This window comes from Scyliorhinus canicula, chromosome 14, assembly GCF_902713615.1.
Source record: "Scyliorhinus canicula chromosome 14, sScyCan1.1, whole genome shotgun sequence".
NCBI lineage: Eukaryota > Metazoa > Chordata > Chondrichthyes > Carcharhiniformes > Scyliorhinidae > Scyliorhinus > Scyliorhinus canicula.
The window spans coordinates 34,535,011-34,559,790 of NC_052159.1; the positions used below are offsets into that span (position 1 = coordinate 34,535,011).

The 24,780-nt window shown below is 48.4% G+C and overlaps 2 protein-coding genes across 5 annotated transcripts in view; one reads left to right on the forward strand and one right to left on the reverse strand.

Annotated features, from left to right (window-relative positions):
* The window catches only part of LOC119977077 (NHL repeat-containing protein 3-like), a 41,072-nt gene extending 17,338 nt beyond the window's left edge, over nucleotides 1–23,734 (reverse strand). The window contains exons 1-3 of the mRNA XM_038817652.1: nucleotides 23,431–23,734; nucleotides 5,067–5,219; nucleotides 4,020–4,170 (exon numbers count right to left, since the gene is read on the reverse strand). Of these exons, the coding sequence (XP_038673580.1) occupies nucleotides 4,020–4,170; nucleotides 5,067–5,219; nucleotides 23,431–23,550 (424 nt within the window). The 5' untranslated portion in view covers nucleotides 23,551–23,734. The remainder of the gene's footprint in view (nucleotides 1–4,019; nucleotides 4,171–5,066; nucleotides 5,220–23,430) is intronic.
* Nucleotides 23,735–23,764: 30 nt separating this feature from the next.
* proser1 (proline and serine rich 1) overlaps nucleotides 23,765–24,780 on the forward strand; it is a 34,455-nt gene continuing 33,439 nt past the window's right edge. For 3 of the 4 annotated variants that reach the window (XM_038817647.1, XM_038817648.1, XM_038817649.1), the window contains exon 1: nucleotides 23,765–24,299. In XM_038817647.1, coding sequence (XP_038673575.1) covers nucleotides 24,255–24,299 — 45 coding nt within the window. In that variant the 5' untranslated portion in view covers nucleotides 23,765–24,254. Of the gene's footprint in view, nucleotides 24,300–24,426; nucleotides 24,645–24,780 lie in introns of all 4 variants that reach the window. The other variant, XM_038817650.1, reaches the window with a different exon arrangement.

Consider the following 24,780-nt stretch of genomic DNA (forward strand, 5'->3'; position numbering starts at 1 on the left):
TTTAGGATCAGAGAGATCAGTGCCCGCGACATCGTCGGGGGCAAAGCCCCCCCCCCTCCCATGCCTCATTGAAGGCTCGCACCAACAGGGGGCCCACCAGATCCGCATACTTTTTATAAAATTCCACCGGGAACCCGTCCGGCCCCGGGGCCTTACCTGACTGCATTTGTCCAATCCCCCTGACTAGCTGCTCCAACTCTATCGGCGCCCCCAGCCCCTCTACCAGCTCCTCTTGAACCCTTGGGAAACATAGCCTGTTCATGAAGCTCTCCATCCCCCCTCTCCCCATCGGAGGTTCCGACCGGTACAGTTCCTCGTAGAAGTCCCTAAAGACCCCATTTACTTCTGTCCCCTTCTGCACTACGTTCCCACCCCCATCCGTCACTCCACCAATTTCCCTAGCAGCATCTCGCCTACGGAGTTGATGCGCCAACATCCTGCTCGCCTTCTCCCCATACTCATATACCGCGCCCTGCGACCTCCTCCACTGTGTCTCCGCCTTTCTGGTGGTCAACAAGTCAAATTTGGCTTGCAAACTACACCGTTCCACCAGCAACCCCTCCTCCGGTGCCTCCGCGTATCTCCTCATCCAGGAGCTCCCTCACCAGTCTCTCCCTCTCCTTCCTCTCCCTCCTTTCCCTATGGGCCCGGATGGAGATCAGCTCCCCCCGGATCACTGCTTTCAGAGCCTCCCAGACCAGCCCCACCCGGACCTCCCCCGTGTCGTTGGTATCCAGATACCCCTCAATACTTCCCTGGACCCTCCTACACACCTCCTCATCAGCCAACATCCCCACATCCAGGCGCCAGAGCGGGCGCTGGTCCCGCGCCTCCCCCATCTCCAGATCAACCCAGTGCGGAGCATGGTCTGAAATCGCTATGGCCGAATACTCTGCATCCTGCACCCTCGGGATCAATCCCCTGCTCAGGACGAAAAAATCTATTCGTGAATAAACCCTATGGACATGGGAGAAAAAGGAATACTCCCGCGATCTCGGTCTCACAAACCTCCAGGGATCCACCCCTCCCATCTGGTCCATGAATCCCCTCAGTACTTTGGCCGCTGCCGGTCTCCTACCCGTCCTTGAACTGGACCGGTCCAGTGGGGGATCCAGCACTGTGTTAAAGTCTCCCCCCATGATCAGGCCCCCTGCCTCCAGGTCCGGAATGCGGCCCAACAAGCGCCTCATGAAGCCAGCATCATCCCAATTCGGGGAATATACATTAACCAGCACCACCTTGTCTCCCTGCAGCCTACCCTTCACCATAATATATCTGCCCTCCTTGTCCGACACCACCTCAGCCGCCTCGAACGCCACCCTCTTCCCCACCAGAATCGCCACCCCCCGGTTCTTCGCATCCAATCCTGAGTGAAAAACCTGCCCCACCCACCCCTTCCTTAGACGAACCTGGTCCTCCACCTTCAAGTGGGTCTCCTGGAGCATAGCCACGTCCGCCTTCAGCCCCTTCAGATGAGAAAATACCCTAGTTCTCTTAACCGGCCCATTCAGTCCCCTCACGTTCCAGGTAATAAGCCGGATCAGAGGGCAACCTGCCCCTCTCCCCTGCCGGCTAGCCATAGCTTATCGACTGCTCGCCCCAGGCCAGCTCACCCCGCCTGACCCGTTCCCCATGGCGATAACGCCTCTCCTCTACCCCCCCCCGGCCCACACCAGCTCCTTCCTGGCCATTCCAGCAGCAACCCGGTATCCCCCCCCACCCCCCCAGGCTAGGACCCCTCCTAGCCGCGACGCACCCTCCATGGTACTTCCGTGAGTCAGCTGACTTCTGCTGACCCGGCAGCTCCCGGCAAAACCCATCTCCTCCCGGCATGGGGTCATCCCCCTCTTGCCACACCTCCTTGGCACCGCTTCAGCGGGGGAAAGAAAACCAGTAGAGGCCACGCCCCCACCTCCAGCTCCACCCCCCGCCCCGCAGCGCGGACATCCAGAGGAAAGCCCGCGCTTTCACACTGCCACACCCCACCCTTCTGACACAGCTCCTCAAAATCTAGTTTCACCCCAACCCCCAGCCCCGTACAGAAGAGAACATATAAAGCACATACCCCCAACGTTCCCCACATACCCCACACCCATACCCAACAGACAAACCCACCCGGAAACAGAGCAAAAAGAAAACCAGCATAAAAATAACACCTGTCAAAATTGAAGAACAGCAACAGCGAAAACAGCAACGGCCATAGTGTGTCCCCAGACCCTAGTTTGAGTCCAGCTTCTCCGACTGTACAAAGGCCCACGCCTCCTCCGGGGACTCGAAGTAGTGGTGCCGGTCCTTATATGTCACCCACAGATGCGCAGGCTGCAGCATTCCAAATCTGACCTGCTTGGCATGCAGCACCGCCTTCGTCCGGTTGAACCCGGCCCGCCACTTTGCCACCTCCGCACCCCAGTCCTGGTAGATTCACACCACCGAATTCTCCCACTTGCTGCTCCTCTCTTTTTTGGCCCAGCACAGCACACACTCCCGGTCACTAAACCGATGGAACCGCACCAGCACCGCCCGCGGGGGTTCATTTGCCTTAGGCCTCCTGGCCATCACTCGATGAGCTCCCTCAAGCTCCTGGGGCAAATGGAAGGACCCCGCTCCCATCAACGAGCTCAACATCGTGGTCACATACGCCGGGAGATCCGACCCCTCCAGCCCCTCCGCCAGGCCCAGGATCCTCAAATTCTTTCGCCTCGTGCGAACGTCCAGCTCCTCCAAGCGGTCTTGCCACTTTTTGTGAAGTGCCTCGTGCAACTTCACTTTCCCCACGAGGACCACGGCCTCCTCCTCCCGCTCAGCGGCCTGCTGCTGCAACTCCCGAATCGACACCTCCTGTGCCGCCTGGGTCCCAAGCAGCTTGTTTGTAGTTGCATTCAGGGAGTCCAGCAACTCAGCCTTCAGCTCCGCAAAACAGCGCAGAAGAGAGGCTTGCTGCTCCTGCGCCCACTTCCACCAGTCCTCGGGTGTTCCGCCGGCCGCCATTTTGTCTTTCTTCCCCTGCTTTTCTTGGGGAGCTGCTGCAGCTTTTTCCTTTGCTCCACTCCGGGTGAGCACCATAAATTATGGGGAATGCTCCTCTAGACACCTTCCCCCACTGGGATTCGTCGGGACAGCGTCGACTGCTGCTAGAATTCAGCTTTCATAAAGGCCCTCAAGTCAGCTTGAGAAATCTGAGCTGGCCCTTCCCCCGCCTGCCTGCTTGTAGAGGCTCTTGTTTGCTGCTGCTTCCGCCCAGTCTTGCACTGTTTCTGAGGGTCTGATAACCCAGAAACATACTATTCCTGGCGGAAAGTACTCCTTGAACATTCACCAACGGCTTTTCATCGAAATTCCAACCCGTGCCGCCCAAAAAAAGAGCTCTTTTCTGTAACCTTGGGCAGGAGCTGCCACTGTGTGCTCACTCACTTCATGCTGCACACTGGAAGCTCCCTGGATTATCCTTGTTACCCTTCTTAAACAAAGGAACAACATTGGCTATTCTCCAGTCCTCCGGGACATCACCTTAAGACAGTGAGGATCCAAAGATTTCTGTCAAGGCCTCAGCAATTTCCTCTCTTGCCTCATTCAGTATTCTGGAGTAGATCTCATCAGGCCCTGGGGATTTATCCACCTTAATATTTTTCAAGACCTCGTCTCGTCGCAACACCTCGTCTTTTGGATCTCAATGTGACCCAGGCTATCTACACACCCTTCGCCAGACTCAACATCCACCAATTCCTTCTCTTTGGTGAATACTGATGCAAAAGTATTCATTTAGTACCTCGCCCATTTCCTCTGGCTCCACGCAGGTTCCCTCCCCTGTCCTTCATTAGGCCAACCCTTTCCCTGGCTACCCTCTTGCTTTTTATGTACGAGTAAAAAGTCTTGGGATTTTCCCAATATGATATGTGTCTAACCCCCAGATTGAACAAGTAAAATAATTATGATGAAATAAAATGCAGAATAAAACATTGATCAAATCGATTTTGTAATTACAAAAGCAGAAGCTGTAAATTTCACTATGCCAAACATACCATTACCAACATCTGTCACCCACACAGTTGGTGAAGGCGATGCATTAGTTGCAAAGATCCCATGTGGCATCTCAAGTGTTGTGGTATTCCACTGTTGGAGCAAGTATCCATCCTCTGAAAACAACAAAACCTTTGGCACCGATTCTCCTCTCTGGAAGGTTGAAGAAAATAATAACATTTATTTATAATTGTGAGAGCCTTTAAAGCTTTAGTAAGCCACTTTGAAGTTATGCCAAATATTTTGAGCTGCTACCTACAGGAGCAAAGAAAATTCTTCTAAATGTTCTCTTCTACTGTTTGGCAGTTGAGATAAGGTCTAATAATACCTGTACTAGTGAAGACTTGGTATGGATTATTCACCTGAGGAAGGAGCTGCGCTCCGAAAGCTAGTGATTCGAAACAAATCGGTTGGACTTTAACCTGATGTTGTAAGACTTCGTCCAGATTATTGTGAGTGAAGAGTTTGCACAATTATATATGCAAAAGGATTGCTTCCATTTTCTGGTAACATGGCACCAACTTCTTCAAAAGAACTCAAGTGTGCAGGAAGAGAAAAGGCCACCCTGCCCATCTACGTTAATCTCTCCAGTAGACAGCTCTCACAATGACATCTCATTGTATGGTTCATAAACCTAATCTTTAATCTTTAACCTTCCATTACCATGCTTGGTCGACTGCTCCAAACATTTATATCTCTTGAGTAAAGAGATTCTCAAAATTTGCTTTTCACTGATTTCCCTTAAGACACAGGCTTAAAAATACGACATGCATATATTTGCTAAGTTCATACGGTTTAGTGGTACAATACTTGTATTATTTCATTGAAGGGGCATAACAAAAGCTATATGCATCTCCACATAGAGAGGAGTCAGTGATCGTAACTGTTCCTGCTCATCTCTAGCAATTTAATCACAAGCGGCAGAGGTCTAGGCTCAAGCAACCGATCTGCTTATCCAGTCAGAAATCAGGAAAAAAATAATAAAATGAATGGATAGTATTAAATAATTATCTTATCACAGTATGTTCAAGTGAAAATGTATGTCTCACCTGTGCCACATAAACAATATCCGCCACTGGGTCAACTGCAACACCAAACACTTGACCTGTGAAAAATTTTGGAAGCTGAGGCCATCCTGGATCTAGTTTGTAGAGATTTTTCTTAGCTAGTTTAGGTGATTCCACATAATATCCAGCTGTTGCCTGATGGGTGCAGACATGAAAAATAATTTTAAACATTTCCTTCAAATAACTGGTTCTCTATCACGTTCATCAAGTAGCTATGGTGTAATACCAAGTAAAGATTAGAATACAGGAAACTCACCTTTAGTTTTATATTTTCTATTTGGTGATCAGAAAACAACATGTTTTATTTCATTATTGATTAAAGGAGAGAAAAAGGCTCCAGTCAATGCACTACTGGTACATGTGTAAAATCTTGGATAGCTTTCAACAAGTTAACCAGTATGATATTATCTTTAAATCTTGCAGTTCGAAATGTAGTTTTATGAAAAACACTGGTGAAAAGAAGGCAGATGACAGTCTCTTCTGTCTGGTCATTAAGATTAGCTCTTAATACAATTAGAACATTAAAGGGAAGTGATTAGGACAATACATGTTTTAAATGTGTGCAGTTAGAAATATGGCTTCTTTGACAAAGGGCCTGACACAACCAGAAATCACTGAAATTCATCCCCTAACTCAATGAGTCAAATAAATAAAGGGAGAAGTCAGGCATGATCACTGCCTCATAACCCTTGCTTGGAAGTGCAAATGTTAGGATTCCTATAACCAAAAGGCATGTACAATATGAAAATTGGTCACTTGGGGAATTGTATATTAAGGTTGCGTGGAATATAATTTTTATTGAAAAGTAATTTTCCCTTTGTATATTTGATGTAAATACATGAGGTGGGGGGGGGGGGGGGGGTATTTTCTGTCCCCATTAGATAAACTTTAAAAAAAGCGCCCCAATATTTCAACAGCCTAAATTGGTGATGGGGTGAACTCTCTTGACCACCATGGTGTTGTGGGACTTGCCCCTGAATTTATTCACAAATATATGGTGGGAAAAGCCTACAGTGTAGTCGGCAGGCTGCACCCATTTTTTCCGCCGGAGTGGAGACTTAGCCAATAGAAATCCGAAACTTCCGCCCATTGTTACTGCTAGAATAAGGTCTGTATAAGGAAGATAGAGATAATGATAAGAGGAGATTGTTCAATATAAAATGAAAATGCATCTTAAAGATACTTTTTCAATTTCTTTTCTGCAGGAAGTGTTTTGAACCATGTATAATTATTTAGTTGAGTAAAAATATATCTGTAATTTTGTTTCAGTTAGGTTGTTTTGGAGCCTTGGTACCTGGAAGAGTGGATAGACTCCTGGTTAAAAGGTCTTTTGCATTTGAACAAAGAAAAGTACAGCACAGGAACAGGCCCTTTGGCCCTCCTATACGTTTGTGCATAGATTTAAAAAATATATTTTTATTCTCCATTTTCACATTTTCTTCAGAATTTACACCCACCGACTTCCGGTGGCGGCGATGTTCGAGTGAGCCGCGCATTCGGCGGGCTCTTACTCCGGCGAGGCTTTGGAGCTGATTCCCCGCGATAGCGGGACGACGTGGGCGGCAAAAAGGCTGCCGCGAAAAAGCTGGAGAGCGGGCTGCAGCTGATGGAATCGTGGGAGGCCAGCAGGTAGGGGAAGAGACAGAAAGACGGAGGCAAGGAGCAGAGGAAACTGACCTGAAACTGACAAGATGGCGGACCCACGGAACTTCCTTACTCCAGGAGAAGAAAAAAAGTTTTGGAGTCGCTGAAGCAGGACAACTTGGACCCACTTCAGATGCCCAGAAGGTAAAATTTAAGGAGCTGGGCGAAGGAGGGCGGCAGCGAAAGTGCTGAGGAGTGGGCTGCGGCACATGGAACAGCGGGAGTTCAGAAGGCAGAAGAAGAAAGAGAAAAAGGGACAGAGACAAGGACCTGAAGAAAGTTACCTGGGACCTAAGATGGCGGACACACGGACCCCGGACTCAGCAATCCAGCAGGCGCTGGATAACATGCTCCAGGTAATGAAGTCCAGTTTTGAAGCGCTGATGCGGGACAGCTTGGACCCAATCCAAAAAGCGGTGGATCAGCTGAACCAGAGGCTGGATGCGCAGGATGTTAAAGTTAAGGAGCTGGGAGAGGCGGTGGAGGAGCAGGCGGATGCGCAGACGGTTGCAGCGCTAGAAGTTGACGGCCTGAAAGAGCGGCAGAGAAAACTGCTGGACAGAGTGGAGGAGCTGGAGAATAGAGTCCGCAGGAACAACCTGAGGATGGTCGGCCTCCCGGAGGGGGCTGAGGGAGCTGATGCTGCAGCGTTTGTAGCAGACCTGCTGAAGCAGCTGATGGGGGCCGAAGCCTTGCCGCGACCGCCGGAGCTGGAGGAGGCGCACAGCGTGCAGGCAAGGCAGGGGCGGCCGGGCGGACCCCCCCCGCCCGATGGTGATTAGGTTCCACAGGTTCGTGAACAAGGAGCGGGTGCTGCGGTGGGCAAAGAGCGCCAGGAGCAGCACGTGGAACAACAATGTTATCCGCATTTACCAGGACCTAAGCCGAGAGGTGGCTCGGCGGCGAGCAGCCTTTAAGAATGTCAAGGAGGTGCTGTTCAAGAAGCACGTGAAGTTTGGTCTGCTGTTCCCAGCTCGCCTATGGGTCACGCACCAGGGTCAACACCACTACTTCTCCGAGCCTGAAGAAGCGATGGATTTTGTGAGGGACCAGGGGCTGGTCCCGAAAGGAGGCCCCAAGGACGCGAATTAGGGCTCGAGGATTACCGTGGGAAGGTACGCCGAATGGGCCTGGACTGCTGCTCAACGGTTTGCTGGGCCAAAGGGGCCAAGTGGAACATTTGGGACTCTTTCCTTTGTTCATGGACATTGGTTTGGGGGGGTTAACCCCTTTTTTTCTGTTGTCTCTCTTTTTTCTTATGGGGGGGGGGGTTTTGGGGGGTTTTTCTTGTTGTGCTTTTTCCTCTCTTTTCTGTTTTTTTCTGTTTGGGCTGATTTGTACTTTTTGGTGCAGCTCGCGGAAGACACTGGAGCCGGCTTGCCCCAGTGGGTTGGAGAGGGGGCTGGGGCGCCAGGGAGTGGGGAGGAGGACGGGGAAACAATGGGAATGAGACAGGAAGGCGCCGGAGTGTTGAGTCACTGGGCTAGCAGATTGGCTAGTCAAGGGAGTCAGGTGGGGGGGGAGGGGGGGGGGAGGTCACAGCCAGTAGATGGCAGGGGTGGGGGTATCGGGGGATGTGGTGGGGGGGGGTGTTCTGCTGACGTGGGAGGGACTTGAAATAGGCACTGGAGAGGAGGTTGAGGGTGAATGCAGCCAAAGGGCGGGCCAGGAATGGCGCGACGCACGGGCCGGGGGCCGGCCCGAGAAAGGCTATGGCTGACCAGCGGGGTGGTGGTGGTGGGGGGGGGGGGGGTTGTGCCCCCCGACCAGGCTGATCACCTGGAACGTCAAGGGACTGAATGGGCCGGTTAAGAGGGCGCGGGTGTTCGCGCACTTGCGGGCTCTGAGGGCGGACGTAATTATGTTGCAGGAGACACATCTGAAAGTGTCTGACCAGACCAGGCTAAGGAAGGGCTGGATTAGCCAGGTCTTCCACTAGGACTTGGACTCGAAGTCCAGAGGGGTGGCAATCATGATCAACAAGTGCGTGCAATTTGAGGCAGAGGGCATATCCGCAGACAGGGGGGACAGATACCTGATGGTACGGGGCAGACTGGAGGGGAGAGAGTGGTGCTGGTGAATATATATGCCCCGAACTGGGATGACGTGGACTTCATTAAAAGAGTGCTGGGGAAGATCCCGGACCTGGATTCTCGCAGGCTAATAATGGGAGGGGACTTTAACATGGTCCTTGACCCGACTTTGGATCGGTCGTGTCCCAGGACGGGTAGACTCTCAGCAATGGCAAGGGAGCTGAAAGGGTTTATGGAGCAAATGGGGGCAGTGGACCCCTGGAGAGATAGACAGCCAACAGGAAGGGGCTACTCGTTTTAATCGCACGTCCATAAAGTATATTCTAGGATCGATTTCTTTGTACTAAGCAGGGACTGTAGGGGGGAGGTAAAGAACACGGAATATTCGGCAATTACTATCTCAGACCATGCCCCGCATTGGGTGGACCTGCAGATCGGGGGAGCGAGCTACCAACGCCCGCAATGGAGGTTAGACGTGGGACTGCTGTCGGAGTAGGGGATCTGCGAGAGGCTTCGGAGATGTATGCAAAATTACCTGCAGGTGAATGACACGGGGGCGGTCTCAGCGGCGACCCTGTGGGAGGCGCTAAAGGCAGTAGTGCGGGGGGAGCTGATTTCAATTGGGGCCCACAGAGCCAAGGCAGACCGGGCAGAGATGGATAGATTGGTCAGGGAAATGGGTTGGATAGATGAAGAGCACGCGGAGTCCCCGGAGGAGGTTTTACTCAGGGAGAGGCAGAGACTACAGGCGGAACTGGGGGCACTATCCACGAGTAGGGCCGTGGAACAGCTTAGGAAGGCGAGGGGAATGGTGTACGAGCATGGGGAAAAGGCTAGCAGACTGTTAGCGCAGCAACTCAGGAGGAGGTAGGCGGCCAGGGAAATAGGTAGAGTGAGGGACGGGGTGGGGGTGCAAAGTGGAGGACCCGGCAGAATTGAATAAGGTATTCCGGGACTTCTATCGTAAGCTGTATACTTCGGAGCCGCCGGAAGAACCGGAGGGGATAAAAAGGTTTCTGGACGGGTTAACCTTCCCAACAGTAGGTGGGGGGCGAGTGGAGGAGCTGGGGGCCCCGATTAGAGTAGAGGAGGTATTGGGGGGCCTAAAGGCCATGCAGTCGGGGAAGTCCCCGGGGCCGGATGGATACCCAGTAGAGTTCTATAGGAAGTTCTCTGAGCTGGTGGGCCCGGTCTTGGCGAGGGTTTTCAATGAGGCAAAGGACAGAGGGACCCTACCGCCGACAATGTCACAAGCCACTATATCACTGATATTGAAGCGGGGTAAAGACCCGGAGGCGTGCGGATCCTACAGGCCAATCTCCCTGATTAATTTTGACGCCAAGCTCCTGGCAAAGGTACTGGCGGTTAGAATGGAGGACTGCGTACCGGAGGTGATTGGGGAGGATCAAACTGGGTTTGTGAAAGGTAGGCAGCTGGCAGCCAACCTGAGAAGATTACTTAATGTGATAATGATGCCCCCAGTGGGTAGGGAGGTGGAGGTAGTGGTGGCAATGGACGCCGAGAAGGCCTTTGACCGGGTGGAGTGGGACTATCTATGGGAGGTGCTCGGACGGTTTGGGTTCGAGGAGGGATTGGTGGATTGGATCAAATTATTATATCAGGCCCCGAGGGCCAGCGTCAGGACCAACAGAGAAGTGTCGGAGTACTTTAGGTTGTACCGAGGGACCAGACAGGGCTGCCCGCTCTCCCCGCTGCTGTTTGCGCTGGCCATAGAGCCGCTGGCGATTGCGCTGAGAGCCGCAGAGGGATGGAAGGGGATGGTGAGGGGCGTGGTTGAACATAGGGTCTCTCTTTATGCAGACAACCTGCTCCTGTACGTGTCGGACCCAGTGGCTGGGATGGGAAGTATACTGGGAATGCTGAGGAAGTTCGGCCAGTTCTCAGGATACAAATTAAATACGGTCAAGAGTGAAATGTTTGTGGTCCAGGCAAGGGGCCAGGAGAACAGATTGAGAGGGCTACCGTTTAGGCTGGTTGAGGAAAATTTCCGGTATTTGGGAATCCAGGTGGCACGAGACTGGGGCAGGCTGCATAAGTTAAATTTGGCCAGGGTGGTGGAGCAAATGAAGGGAGAGTTTCGGAGATGGGATGCACTCCCGCTGTCGTTGGCAGGGAGGGTGCAGACTGTAAAGATGACAATCCTCCCTCGATTTCTGTTTATTTTTCAGTGCCTCCCGATCTTTATCCCACAGTCCTTCTTCAAAAGAGTTAATGGGATGATCATGAGCTTTGTCTGGGTGGGAAAATCCCCGCGGGTGAAGAAGGCAATGTTGGAGGGGAACCGCAGCGAGGGAGGGCTGGCTTTGCCGAGTCTGATTAATTATTACTGGGCGACCAACATCGCTATGATAAGGAAGTGGATGGTGGGTACGGGGTCTATTTAGGAGCGGGTGGAGGCGGATTCGTGCCGGGACTCCAGCTTGGCAGCCCTGGTCACGGCTCCTCTACCGCTGCCGCCGGCCAAGTACACCACCAGCCCGGTAGTGGTGGCGACCCTGCGGATATGGGGCCAGTGGAGGAGGCATGTAGGGGAGATGGGGGCGTCTGTCTGGGCGCCAATCTGCGACAACCATCGGTTTGCCCCCGGGGGTATGGATGGGGGGTTCCGAGTCTGGCAGCGGGCGGGGGCGGGAAGGGTGGGTGATATGTTCCTGGAAGGGAGCTTTGCGAGTTCGAGGAGCTTGGAGGAGAAATTTGTGTTGGTAAGGGGAAATGACTTTAGATACCTACAGTTGCGGGACTTTGTTCGTAGACGGGTCCCATCTTTCCCACGCCTCCCGCCAATGGGGATCCTAGACAGAATAGTCTCTAGGAGGGAAGAAGGGGAGGGAAGAGTCTCGGGTATTTATAAGGTGCTCATGAAGGGTCCCAGACAGAGGAACTGAAACTTAAATGGGAGGAGGAGCTAGGCGGGGAAATGAAGGATGGGCTGTGGGCAGAGGCCCTGAGTAGTGTAAATTCGACCGCGACATGTGCTAGGCTCGGGCTGATTCAATTTAAGGTCGTTCACCGGGCCCATATGACGGTGGCTCGGATGAGCAAATTTTTCGGGATAGAGGACAAATGCGCTAGGTGCGCGGGAGGACCAGCGAACCACGTTCACATGTTTTGGGCATGCCCTAAGCTGAGGGGGTACTGCGATGGAAGTATTGAAAGTACGTGGATGTTTGCACATTTTTGCCTTTTTTGCTTTCTTTCTGATGATGTCTGTAACTGTTTATAAAGCCAAAAACTACCTCAATAAAATTGTTTATTAAAAAAAAAAGAATTTATACCCACCAACAAACAGTAAATGGTAACAAATACAATGCCAATCCCCTTATCAACAACGACGATCCCATTCTCCCACCAACCCAAACAACAGCGCACCTGACAATATAGAACATAGAACATAGAACAGTACAGCACAGAACAGGCCCTTCGGCCCTCGATGTTGTGCCGAGCATTGTCCGAAACCAAGATCAAGCTATCCCACTCCCTGTCATTCTGGTGTGCTACATGTTCCTATCTAATAACCGCTTGAAAGTTCCTAAAGTGTCCGATTCCACTCTCACAGCAGGCAGTCCATTCCACACCCTAACCACTCTGAATAAAGAACCTACCTTGTATATCCCTCCTATATCTCCCACCCTGAATCTTATAGATATGCCCCATTGTAATAGCTACATCCACCCGAGGAAATAGTCTCTGAACGTCCACTCTATCTACCCCCCTCATCATCTTATAAACCTCTATTAAGTCGCCTCTCATCCTCCTCCGCTCCAAAGAGAAAAGCCCTAGCTCCCTCAACCTTTCCTCATAAGACCTATCCTCCAAACCAGGCAGCATCCTGGTAAATCTCCTTTGCACTCTTTCCAATGCTTCCACATCCTTCCTATAATGAGGTGACCAGAACTGCACATAATACAATAAATGTGGTCTTACCAGAGTCCTGTACAGCTGCAGCATAACCCCAGGGCTCTTAAACTCAAGGAATATAAGCATCAAATAAAACAAACCCTCCCAAAGGGGGAAAAAAAAGGAAAAAAGGAATCAGAAATCGTCTATGGCCACCATTGACATATACAGTCCACACCCCAAACCCCCCCCCCCCCCCCACCCCCCTAATATTCAATGCCATCCAATCCCCGAAAGAGTACCGTGAATGACACCCATGAATTGTAGACACTGCTCACCCTCCCAGACTCCTCTCCTCCACTTCCTCTTGTAAACTCCTCCCCCAACCACGGCTCCTTCCCCCAACTTTTCACCCCGGCTAGACTCACTGGAACCTGTTCTACCAGGCTCCGATGGCCACAGCCCCTCCCCCCCACCCGTTCACTGCGTGGAGGCCCCCGCCCGGGTCTCTTTCCCCCTTGCCCGGTCCCAGGAATACCAAGAAATCCCCTTTAGCACACAACCCCCACATACCCATCCAAGCCTCAAAAAAACCATCATTGCAAATGAAAGTCCCATCTCTTCCCTTGTCCACATATATACATCGTCGATTCATTTAGTACGTACTGCTACACGCAATGAAAAAATAAAGTTGCATGAAGCTACATCGGTATGTGCATATATTTTTAATGAGGTTTTACAACCACTGAAGTTAAAGCAACGGGTTAGAAGTTATGCTTGTGGAAAAAGGTTTTTAAAAACCTTTATTTAAAATGTCCAATTCACCAAACAGCACGGGGGCGATTCTCCGCACTCACGACGGTGCGGAGAATAGCGGGGGTCGTAAATTTTTACGGCCACGCTGGTCTGACGCCCTCCCGCTATTCTCCCCCCGCCCCCACGCCCGCCTCCCGACACGAATCGCTGCCCGTCGTTTTTTTACGGCGAGCAGCGATTCTCAGCTGGCCGATGGGCCCAAGTCCAAGCCCTTTACGACCGTTTTTAGGAACGTCAAACACACCTGGTCTGACCGTTCGTAAAAACGGCCGTAAAGTTGCGATCTTGGGAACCATGGCACCGATTGGCACGGCAGTACCACGGCCGTGCCAAGGGTGCCATGAGCCCGCGATCGGTGGGCACCGATTGCGGGCAGCGGGTACTTACCCCGCGCACTCTTTGTCCTTCCGCCGCCCCGCTGTATCCAATCCGCGCATGCGCGGCTGACGTCATGTGACGCGTCAGCCGTCGCAAACTCTGGCAAGCGGGCTTAACGAAATTCGTTAAGCCCGCGATGCCGGAGTTCACGGCCGCGGCATGCTAGCCCCGACCGGGGACCAGAATCGGTTCCCGGTCGGGGGGGCGGAGGCTGGCGTCAAACCCGCCCGTTTTTGATGCCAGCCTCACGATTTCTCCCGGTTTCGAAGAATCACGCCCCAGATCTTTCGGGACTTGTGGGAGGAAACCGGAGTGCCCGGAGGAAACCCGTGCAGACCCGAGGAGAACTCCCCACAGTCAGTGACCCAAGCTGGGAATCGAACCCAGGTCCCTGGTGTTGTGAAGCAACAATGCCAATCACTGTGCTACTGTGCCACCCAGTTGACTGAATGATAAGTTACAAAACTCGGTAATCTGTTTAGCAGAGGTGCGTGTGATTGGAAGACTTGAGTTTAGGGAACTTATTTGTTTACTCTGCCATTGAAGGAACGGTGGATTTAGAGTGTTTTGGGGGTTTCTTGGGGAGAGACACAAGTTGGGTGAAAAGCATCAAGTGAATGCTCAAAATATTCACTGAGAGAAAACCAGTTGTAATTGTGCAGTTACAAACGATTGCAGTTGCCTTGTGTTACGCTTGTGATAACTCGTCACAGGTTTATGCTGCAGTAAAGGATCAGTGAAAATCTGAATTATCGTCTTGTGTTTGTATTGAGATCTTTCCAATCTTTGTGTCCAAAGTAGTATAGTAAATTTTTCCTGCTTTAAAAAATATTTTATTATTTGTATTAAAATTATATTTTCAGACATCTGTGAATTTGCCTGTAACTTACAGTAACAGTTTCTAAAAAAAGTTAGAACATGTCAGGTTTTACTCTGAGATCTGACTTAGCCAGTACCTGTATTAACATTAGCTGGGATCGTAATAATAGCGAACCATACTTAAAGATTGTACTTGTGTCTTTTTATTGACCAAAGTAAAAAAAACTGGATAATTTCAAATTTTCATAGGTTGAAATATTTGTTGTCACATACATATTTGAAAAGTTCTTTACTGTTATCTGAGATAGCATTCACAAAAGTATAAACATTTACATTATCTCATCAACTGCTTTTGCTTCCATAAGAATGCAGTAATGTGTTTTCAAAATATTGAGAACTCAAGGGACTAAGAATAGCTTTTCTGCATATTTATGTCATATTCCCTTTTGATTGCATGCCTTAGCTACTTCTTTGAGCACAGCAGCTAAACTCACCAAGGTTTCTTAGCACATTCTAAATGCACGACTGCTGCCAAAACTTGCGCTCCAGCTACATACACATCAATAATTTGGATGTAGATATTTCCAGATTCTCGGATTATACATAATTAGGTGGGTATGTGTTGTAAGGAAGATATAGAGCAGCTACAGGAGGATTTGGACAGATTTAGTGAGTGGGCAAGAACCTGGTAGATGGATTGCAATGTGGAAAAATATGAGATAATCCACTTTTGTAGAAGGAACAGATAGATATGCAGAGTGTGGATTCAAGATTGAGTCTGCAGGCTTTGGAGGTTAAACCAAAACATAGAGCTTTATTTTGAAGATGTTAATATTACAGGCTGCGATGAGACTGCCCGTTTGCCCATGCAAATGGCTGATGATGACATCATGCAATCGCTCTCTTAAAGTGTTGCTGTTCAGCTACAAGGCTAATTGTGAGGAAATACCAAAATCACTATGAATGAGCATTTCCTCCCCCTTTAAATTAAAGGTGCCTAACACAATAAACAGCATAACATTAACAATCGATTAGCAACATGAATAATCAAACAAGAAGTCAATACGTCGTACGTTCCGGAGGTCATTGTTCTCTGTGTGATTATCGGCAAACATCAATCGGCTGCTGCAACTTCTGCTGCCTTTGGCTTGATGTGAATGCCATCAGTGGTTATCTGTGGAGTCGACACAGTGATCTGAAGTTGACTTGCATTTGATTTGCAATTGAGGTGCTGTTTTCGCTAATTGATTTGTTAGTGTCAGGTTCTTTGGAAGGTCCAGGTTGTCTCTTGGCACAGCTGAATTTGGACTTTCTGTCAGTTCCGCCTCTGGCAAATTGGTTCGAGTTACCAAAAGTTGATCCGCATGCATTCTCCATATTACATTGTCACAGGGTTATATGGCGTAGACCTATCCTGTCTGTGCTAAGATGGTGGCAGGATCCACTTATCATTTGTGTTATAATTTCTTGCCAGAACCTCTTGACCCCAGCGAAAAACACATTTCACCTTGTTCTCCCACCTTGTGACCTGATCCTGCTGTTTTTTCTCAAAAAATTATTTTGTCTTGGGGTGGTTTTAGCAATTCAAATGCTGGGTGTAGTTGAAGTTTGACCATCAGCAATTCCAGAGAATCTTGGGTTGTTGTGTGCGCATTTAGATAGTGAACCTTGTTCTATGGTTACCTTTACCAAATGTTTCATCATCTGTACAAAACGTTCTGCCAGCCTATTTGTGGCAGGGTGATAAGTAGTGGAGCAGATATGTTCAATTCCATTCTCCTTCAAGTAGTTTATGAACTCTTTGAGATATGAACTGTGGTCTTTTATTTCTCACTAGTTGTTCAGGGAAACCAAATCTGCTGAAGATTTCACCCACTCTCTCAATTGTTTTCTCCAATGATGGCAACTTCGAGCATCGATTTGAATGAAAAACATGTGTCCTTCAAATGGTCTGGCGTAATCAACATGTACCCACTGCCAAGCCTCTTCTGGCCATGCCCATGCGTGTAATGGCACTAATGGGAGGCAGGTTTCACACTCTTGCATAAGACAAACAGATTCCCACCTTCTCTTTGATTTCAGCATCTAGCCCCGGCCACCAGAAATAGCTCCTGGGTTCTCTCTTTCATCCTTACAGTACCACAGCGGCCTTTGTGTGATTAGTTTAATACATGTCTTCTGAATAATGGTGGAATGATCACTCTCATTCCCCAGAGGAGACTTTGGGCAGAACATGGCTTTAGCTTATGGTTTGCTCCTGAAGTCTTATTGCCTTGAAGTGCAATATCCATAACCTTTGACAGTATTGAATCACTTCTGGTATGCTTCTTCACCTACCCTGTGGTTACAGGAGTGTTGTCTACTTGTTCAAAGTAGAAAATGTCTCCACACAAACTGCTTATCAACAAACTATTTGGTAAGGATAGTCGAGAGAGTCCATCTGCATTCCCCTGAAGGTTTGACTGATGTTCACTGACAAAAGCAGTACCCAGCTCTGCTCGCTGCCAGAAATGAAATCCCGGTACAAGGTCCAAATATTGTTGTTAGCGGATGATGGTCCGTCAATAAAGTGAATTTCCACCCATACAGGAATTGGTGGAACCGTTTTATGCCAAAAATGATTCCTAGGGCTTCTATTGCTATCTGTGCATAATTGCTTTCGGCTTTATTTAAGGTCCTTGGCGCAAAGGCTATCGGCTTTTCGTCACCCATTGACATTATGTTGGAAAGCACTGCTCAGCCGCATAAAATGATACTAGTTGCAGGGGTAAATCTGGATCAAAATGTATCAGGACTTCTGACTTGAGTCGCCCCTCTTTGGCTTGCACGAATGCTTTCTCACATAGATCAACCTCCTCCATTTCCACTTTTTATTTTTGCACAGCAGGTTTTGCAAGGGTCTCAGAATAGTCGGCAGATTACTGACAAACGTTCTGTAGTAATTTAGTAAACCTAAAATGATGTAAATGGCACAGTGGTTAGCATTGTTGCCTTATAGCGCCAGGGGCCCGGGTTCAATTACGGCCTTGGGTGACTGTGTGGAATTTGCACTTTTTCCCAGTGTTTGTGTGGGTTTCCTCCGGGTGCTCCGGTTTTCCCCCCACAGTCCAAAGATGTGCAGGTTAGGTGAATTGGCCATGCTAAATTTCCCTTTGGTGTCCAAAAGGCTGGGTGACTTTGTGGGAATAGAGTGGGGGTGTGGAACTAGGAAGGTGCTCTTTCAGAGATCGGCCTCCTTCTTTACTGTAGGAATTCTATGAATTCTATTCTATTCTAAGAAAGATTGAAGTTGGTTGACATTTTGAGGTGTGTTTGCCTCAGTAATGGTTTTGACTTCCGATAGCGAGTTATGCAGTCCCTTGGCGTCGATGAGCTGATCCAGATTTCAATTGAAGATTGAAAAAATTCCCATGTCTTTTCGGACTCTTAATCCATAATCTTCTAATCTCGGGAGTGTTGGATCTAGGTTGCAGAGATGTTTTTCTCATTCGTCCCAGTAATAAAGATGTCATCCAAATAACACTGGACTCCATCTAATCCGTTTAAGATTTGGTCCATAGTTCATCGGAACAACTTTGGCATTGAAGTGATGCCAAATGGTAATGCTTTGTATTAAAATAACTTGTGTGTGTCACAATCTTCAAGAACTGTTGTGAATCCTGATCCACAATCATTTGAAGATATGCATGACTAAGGTGATTTTACAAAGGTGTTGGCCTCCAATCAACCCAGTGAATAGGTCATCAATCAGGGCTAAGGGTACTGCTCTGCACAAAGTACAGGATTGCTAGTGACTTCAAAAATCACCACAAATAGGTGCAGATCTATCTTTTTCCATCACAGGTACGACCGGCATAGCCTAATCACTCATATTAACGGGTTCAAGGACTTCTGTTGTGATCAGCTGTTTTAATTCTGCCTCTACGTAGGTCTGATTGCTTATAGCACTGCTGTAGCCTTTAAGCATCCCGCCTGGCTTTCTTCTCTGATCGTCAGCATTATTAAGATATCCTTCATGCTTCCCAGCTGACCATTGAAGACAACTTCAAGTTGGGTCAGCCAGTCCACTATTTCTTCATACGTTTTGTGCATGGCTTTTTCGATGTATCAGACTCTGAAGGAGGTTTAATGTTTTCCCCACCATTGTGCTCAGGAATGTTGAAACATTTATATCTGCTATCATCTTGGTAGCTTGAACAAAATAGTCGAATTGTTCTACGTATGGGTTTGATCGCTCTGTATTGCCATCAAACGGTCCCACAGTGCCAAAAACTCCTGCCATTTTTCTTTATGGAAGGACCTGCCACATATTTCTCGCACTACATTGCTTTCTTTCTCCCCAAAACAAGGCACAATCTGAGTTCAGCCTATTTCCCTTTGTGTTTTAGAAACATAGAAAATAGAAGCAGGAGGATGCCATTCGGCCCTTTTGAGCATGCACTGCCATTCATCCAACTCAATAGCTTAATCCCGTTTTCCCTCCATATTTTTCAATCCCTTTCGCTCTGAGTGCTATATCTAATAGCTTCTTGAAAACACACAGTTCGTGATTCTCCGCCGGCAGAATTCTCCGCTGCCCTGGCAGCACATCCACGCCTGCGGGTTTCCCAGTGGGATGGATGAGAAATCCCATTGGCAGGTGGCTGGAACAGAGAATCCTGAGAGCACGTCGCCCAGGAAAACACGGCTGGCAGACCGCAGGACCTCGCCCACAATGTTTTGGCCTCAACTACTTCCTGCGGTAACGAATTCCACAGGCCGACCACTCTCTTTGTGAATACATTTCTCCTCATCTCTGTCCTAAATGCTCTCCCCATATCCTCAGACTGTGACCCCAGGTTCTGGTCGCACCCACCATTGGGAGTATCCTTCCTGCATCTACCCTGTCTAGTCCTATTGGAATTTTATAGGTTTCTATGAGAGCCCTCTCATTCTTCTGAACTCCAGCGAATACAATCCTAATCAATTCAATGTCTGTCCCTCCATCCCAAAAATCAGTCTGGTAAACCTTTGTTGCATTCCCTTTAGTGCAAGAACATCCTTCCTCAGATAAGGAGACCAAAACTGCACACAATATTCCGGGTGTGGCCTCACCAAGGCCCTGTATAATTGCAGCAAGTCATCCCTGCTTCTGTACTCAAATCCCTTCGCTATGAAGGCCAACATACCATTTGCCTTCTTTACCATCAGCTGTTTCTGTATGCTTACCTTCAGTGACTGGTGTCCGAGGACACCCAGGTTTTGTTGCATATTCCCCTCACCTAATTTATGGCCATTCAGATAATAGTCTGCTGTCTCAAAGTGGATAACCTCACATTTCTCCTAATTATACTACATTAATTTGCCCACTCACTCAACCTGTTTAGGGCAGCACGGTAGCATAGTGATTAGTACAATTGCTTCACAGATCCAGGGTCCCAGGTTCGATTCCCGGCTTGTGTCACTGTCTGTGCGGAGTCTGCACGTTCTCCCAGTGTGAGCAGTGGGTGCTCGGGTTTCCTCCCACAGTCCAAAGATGTGCAGGTTAGGTGGATTGGCCATGCTAAATTGCCCTTAGTGTCCAGAATTGCCCTGAGTGTTGGGTGGGGTTACTGGGTTATGGGGATAGGGTGGAGGTGTGTGGTTGGGAAGGGTGCTATTTCCAAGAGCCGGTGCAGACTCAATGGGCCGAATGACCTCCTTCTGCACTGTAAATTCTATGAAATCTATGAAATCAAAATCACACTGATGGATCTCTGCATATTATATTTTGTTCCTTCATCTAAATCATTAATATATATTGTGAATAGCTGGGGTCTTAGAATCGATGCCTGTGGTACCCCTCTAGTCACTGCCTGCCAATTTGAAAAAAGACGCATTAATTCCTACTCTTCGTTTCCGGTTCTGCCAACTAGTTTTCTACCCATCTTTAATCCCATGCGTTTTAATTTTACACACTAATCTCTTATGCAGGACTTTGTCAAAAGCCTTCTGAAAGCCCAAACATACATCCACTGACACCCCCTCGTCAACTCTACTAGTTACATCTTCGAAGAATTCCAGTAGATTTGTCAAGCATGATTACCCTTCAAAAATCCATGCTGACTCTGTCCGATCCTGCCACTATTTTCTAAGTGCTCTGTTATAAAATCTTTGATGATGGATTCTAGAATGTTCCCCACTACTGACATCAGGCTTACTGGTCTACAATTCCCTGTTTTCTCTCTATCTTAGTTGCTAAATAGTGGAGTTACATTAGCTATGCTCCAACCTGCAGGATCTGTTCCACAGTCGATGGAATCAGGGTAGTACTCTGGGATGTAGATTATCAGGCCCTGGGCATTTATCAGCCTTCAATCCCATCAATTTCCCCAACACCATTTCTCTACTAATATTGATCTCCTTCAGTTCCTCCCTCTCACTAAACCCTGCTTTCCCCAACATTTCTGGTATCTCACTTCTGTTCTAATTTGTGAAGACAGAACCAAAGTATGTATTTAGTTGCTCAGCTATTTCTTTGTCCCGTAGCACTTAGTCCCCTAACGAAATGAAATGAAAATCGCTTATTGTCACAAGTAGGCTTCAATGAAGTTACTGTGAAAAGCCCCGAGTCGCCACATTCCGACGCCTGTTCGGGGAGGCTGGTATGGGAATTGAACCGTGCTGCTGGCCTGCCTTAACACCCCCAGCACTACGTTTGTTGTTGCAGTGTATTTGCTACTCATAGCAACTGAGTTTCTTTTCGATGGAGCACGTGGCAGGCTTCTCACCAAGCTCTAGCTTTGACAAAGAATCATCCAGACTCGAAACGTTAGCTCCCTTCTCTCTCCACAGATGCTGTCAGACCTGCTGAGATTGGCCAGGATATTCTATTTTTGTTATCAGTATCTGCAGTAATTTGCTTTTCTCTCCAAGACTGTTTCCTTTGGATTCTTTGGTCACTCTTCTGTGTTCCAGTGGCTACAACTGTTGTTTGGCTTATTTATTATCACTTTGCGTGCCTATAAATAATATTCAATCTTTTTGTGGACGCCTACAAATGCTGTTCGCCTACCTCGTCATTAGTTTTTATGTGGTGCATTCAAGATTGAGTCTGCAGGCTTTGGAGATTCCATCATGCAACCATTCTCTTAAAGTGCCCCTGTTCAGCTACAAGACTGCTTTTGAGGAACCACTACGAATACATCACACAGAGTATTTCCTAAACGGTAAGAAATGAAAAAGTTATCGGCAGCACAGTGACACAGTGGTTAGTGTTGCTGCATCACGGCACTGAGGTCTGTTATGGGAGCGGCGTTTTCAGAACACCAAAATGTATCATGGAGTTCAACCAGCCTCCCCCTTTAATCTATTGTTGCTTTTGAAGCACACGGCTTGTTCTCCAGGTGTGGTATTACAATTATGGACACGTGGGTTTTTAAACGCAAAACAATGTTTATTCCATGAATTCAACGTAACCTTTTTAAATAAACATTGGATCACTCAACACCCCTTACTTCAAAGATAACCCCGAAAATAATACAACACTAAATAATCCTTCAGTTGTTCCTTTAAACATCCAAGAGACGTAACACCTTTAAACAGAAACACATCAGGTTAAAAACATTACTTTTACGAGTTTAAATCACCCAAATGATTCAGAGATAGTCTTTCATGGCACAGATCACAGCAGATCCAGCTCACTTCAAACACATACACACCCAAGCTAGTTTCCTCAAAACTGAAACTAAAAACAGAACTGAGCTCAGCTCAGCTCCCCCCACCCTCTGACATCACTTCAGTAATATGAGCTGCTCCATTTCTTAAAGGTACATTGCTTAAACATCCATTTCTTAAAGGTACATTGCTTAAACATCTATTTCTTAAAGGTACTCTTACATGACAGGTCCCAAGTTCGATTCTGGCTCTGGGTCACTGTCCGTGTGGAGTTTGCACATTCTCCACTTGTTTGCATGGGTTTCACCCCCTCAACCCAAAGATGTGCAGGGTAGGTGGATTGGCCATGCCAAATTGCCCCTTAATTGGAAGAAATGAATTGGGTGCTCTAAATTTATTTTAAAAAAGAAATAAAAAAATTAGTTGTACAAAGGGATCTTGATGTCCTTGTCCATAAGTCACTGATGGTTAACATGCCGGTGCAGTAAGCTATTAGGTAGGCTAATGCAATGTTAGCCTTTATTGCAAGAGGGTTTGTGCGCAGGAGTAGCGACGTCTTACTTCAATTGTATAGAAGCTTGGTTAAACCATACCTGGCGTAGGGAGCACAGCTTCGGTCCCCTTACCTCAGAAAGGATATTATTGTGATAGAGGGAGTGCAATGAGGGTTCACCCAGACTTGTTCCGGGGATGATTGCAGGGCTTTCTTATGAAGACAAATTGGGAAAACTGGGCCTGTATTCTCTAGTGTTTCGAAGAGTGAGAGGTGATCGGAATCGGCAGGGTAGACGCAGGTAAGATGTTTCCCCAAGTTTGGGAGTTTAGAGCCGGGAGGCACAGTTTCAAAAAGAGGGGGATGCCATTTAGGACCAAGATGAGGAGAAATTTATTTACAGAAGGTTGTGAATCATTGTAATTCTCTACCCTGGAACCACCACTATGTTTAAAGGTAGAGATTGATAGATTTCTGATTACCAATAACGTGAAGGATTATGGGGATAGTGTAGGATCCACCATGACTGTATCGAATGGCAGAGTGGGCTCGGCTGAATGGCTTACCCCCCCCCCCCCCCCCAATCATTATTTGACTCAATCTTACTTCCTCAAAATATTTCCCAGATATTTTGCAACAGATTACAAAATAGCCGACATATAAAGCTTACCGAATTGGCAAACCGTGCAGGTAACAATATCCAAAGAGATAAGAATGAAACTATCATGATTAATACTATCAGGGGTTTGGCTTGTTTGACAGACACAAATATCCAGCTCGTCCTCCACATGACTGTTTACCTCCGACGGTTGGGAGAACAAGGCGGCTACTTTAGCTGCCGGGAAAGAAAATCGTCTGCAAAAAAACAAACAAACCGATCGGCGACTTTCTTAAGCATTAAGCCTCGGTAGCAAATACACAAGGGGAAATAAAGTAAGTAAAATAAAGCGAGGTGGGAAATGGGAGAGGGGGATGCAGACGTCATTATCCGGCGACATCCTGGGGGGAAGGACCCCCGGGAGAGTGAGGCGGGCCGGGCTCGAGCGGAAGGTTCGAAGTGGCGGCCGTTACGCGGTGGATCAGTCAGTGAGGGTGACCCTCCATTCGTACTTCACTCCATGTCCTTCTGAACCGTCACAGAGCCCGCCGGGGAGGAAGCTCTGATATTGCCGGAGGGTGGTTTCAAACCGCGCCCCCCTCCATTACGGTTCATGTTATTGGTCATGGAGCAGGTGGGAAGGATCGGGAGGAGGATGAAAGGGACAGGGTTCGGAGGCCAGTGTGCCTGGTAGTGGCACTCCCTCCCATTACCCTCTCCCCGGGGAGCCCCGTCACTCAGATCCGCCCTTTTGTGTGACCGCAGGTATCCTCAGTCACCACCGGGAGGGAGCGGAAGCTGCTGCTTAATAAAAGTCTCTCTTTACAATAAGGGGACAAAGTAACACCTCATTCACCCCCCCCCCCCCCCCCCCCAATCCCATCACATTCTCCAAAATGGACAACAAATCGTTTGCAATCGTCCTGGATGAAATAAGGAAGGTAAAAAAACTCCAATGCTACTCAGCCACCCGCGGATCGCTTGTGTTTACAATTAAGAATCTCAAAGCAATCTACGCCCAAACGTTTGAAATGATGTGCTCGCTTTTAAATTATCGTTACTTTTTAGTGCAGAACACCCGGCATGTGAATAGTGTGGAAGTAGCCACGGATGAAGACACCCAGAGTGCTGAGTAGATTTGATGCTAAACTTGTCTAACCAGTGCAGAGCAGCAATCGACAAGCTAACAGGGAATAATAGTGCTGGAAGACACCCAACTGGGCAGGCAGCATCTTTGGAGAGAGGAACAGAGTTGATGATGATACAGCCAAGCCAGTAGAGCAAAGGTCTGGAAGTCATGTTCTGGTTAGATTGTATCTTGTATGCTCTAGATCCATTTCTAGTTGCTGAGATACACGGGAGGCATTCTGGAACTAGAGGCAGTAGAGAGCTATGAGGTTCATACCTTGTGTCATTGGTTTG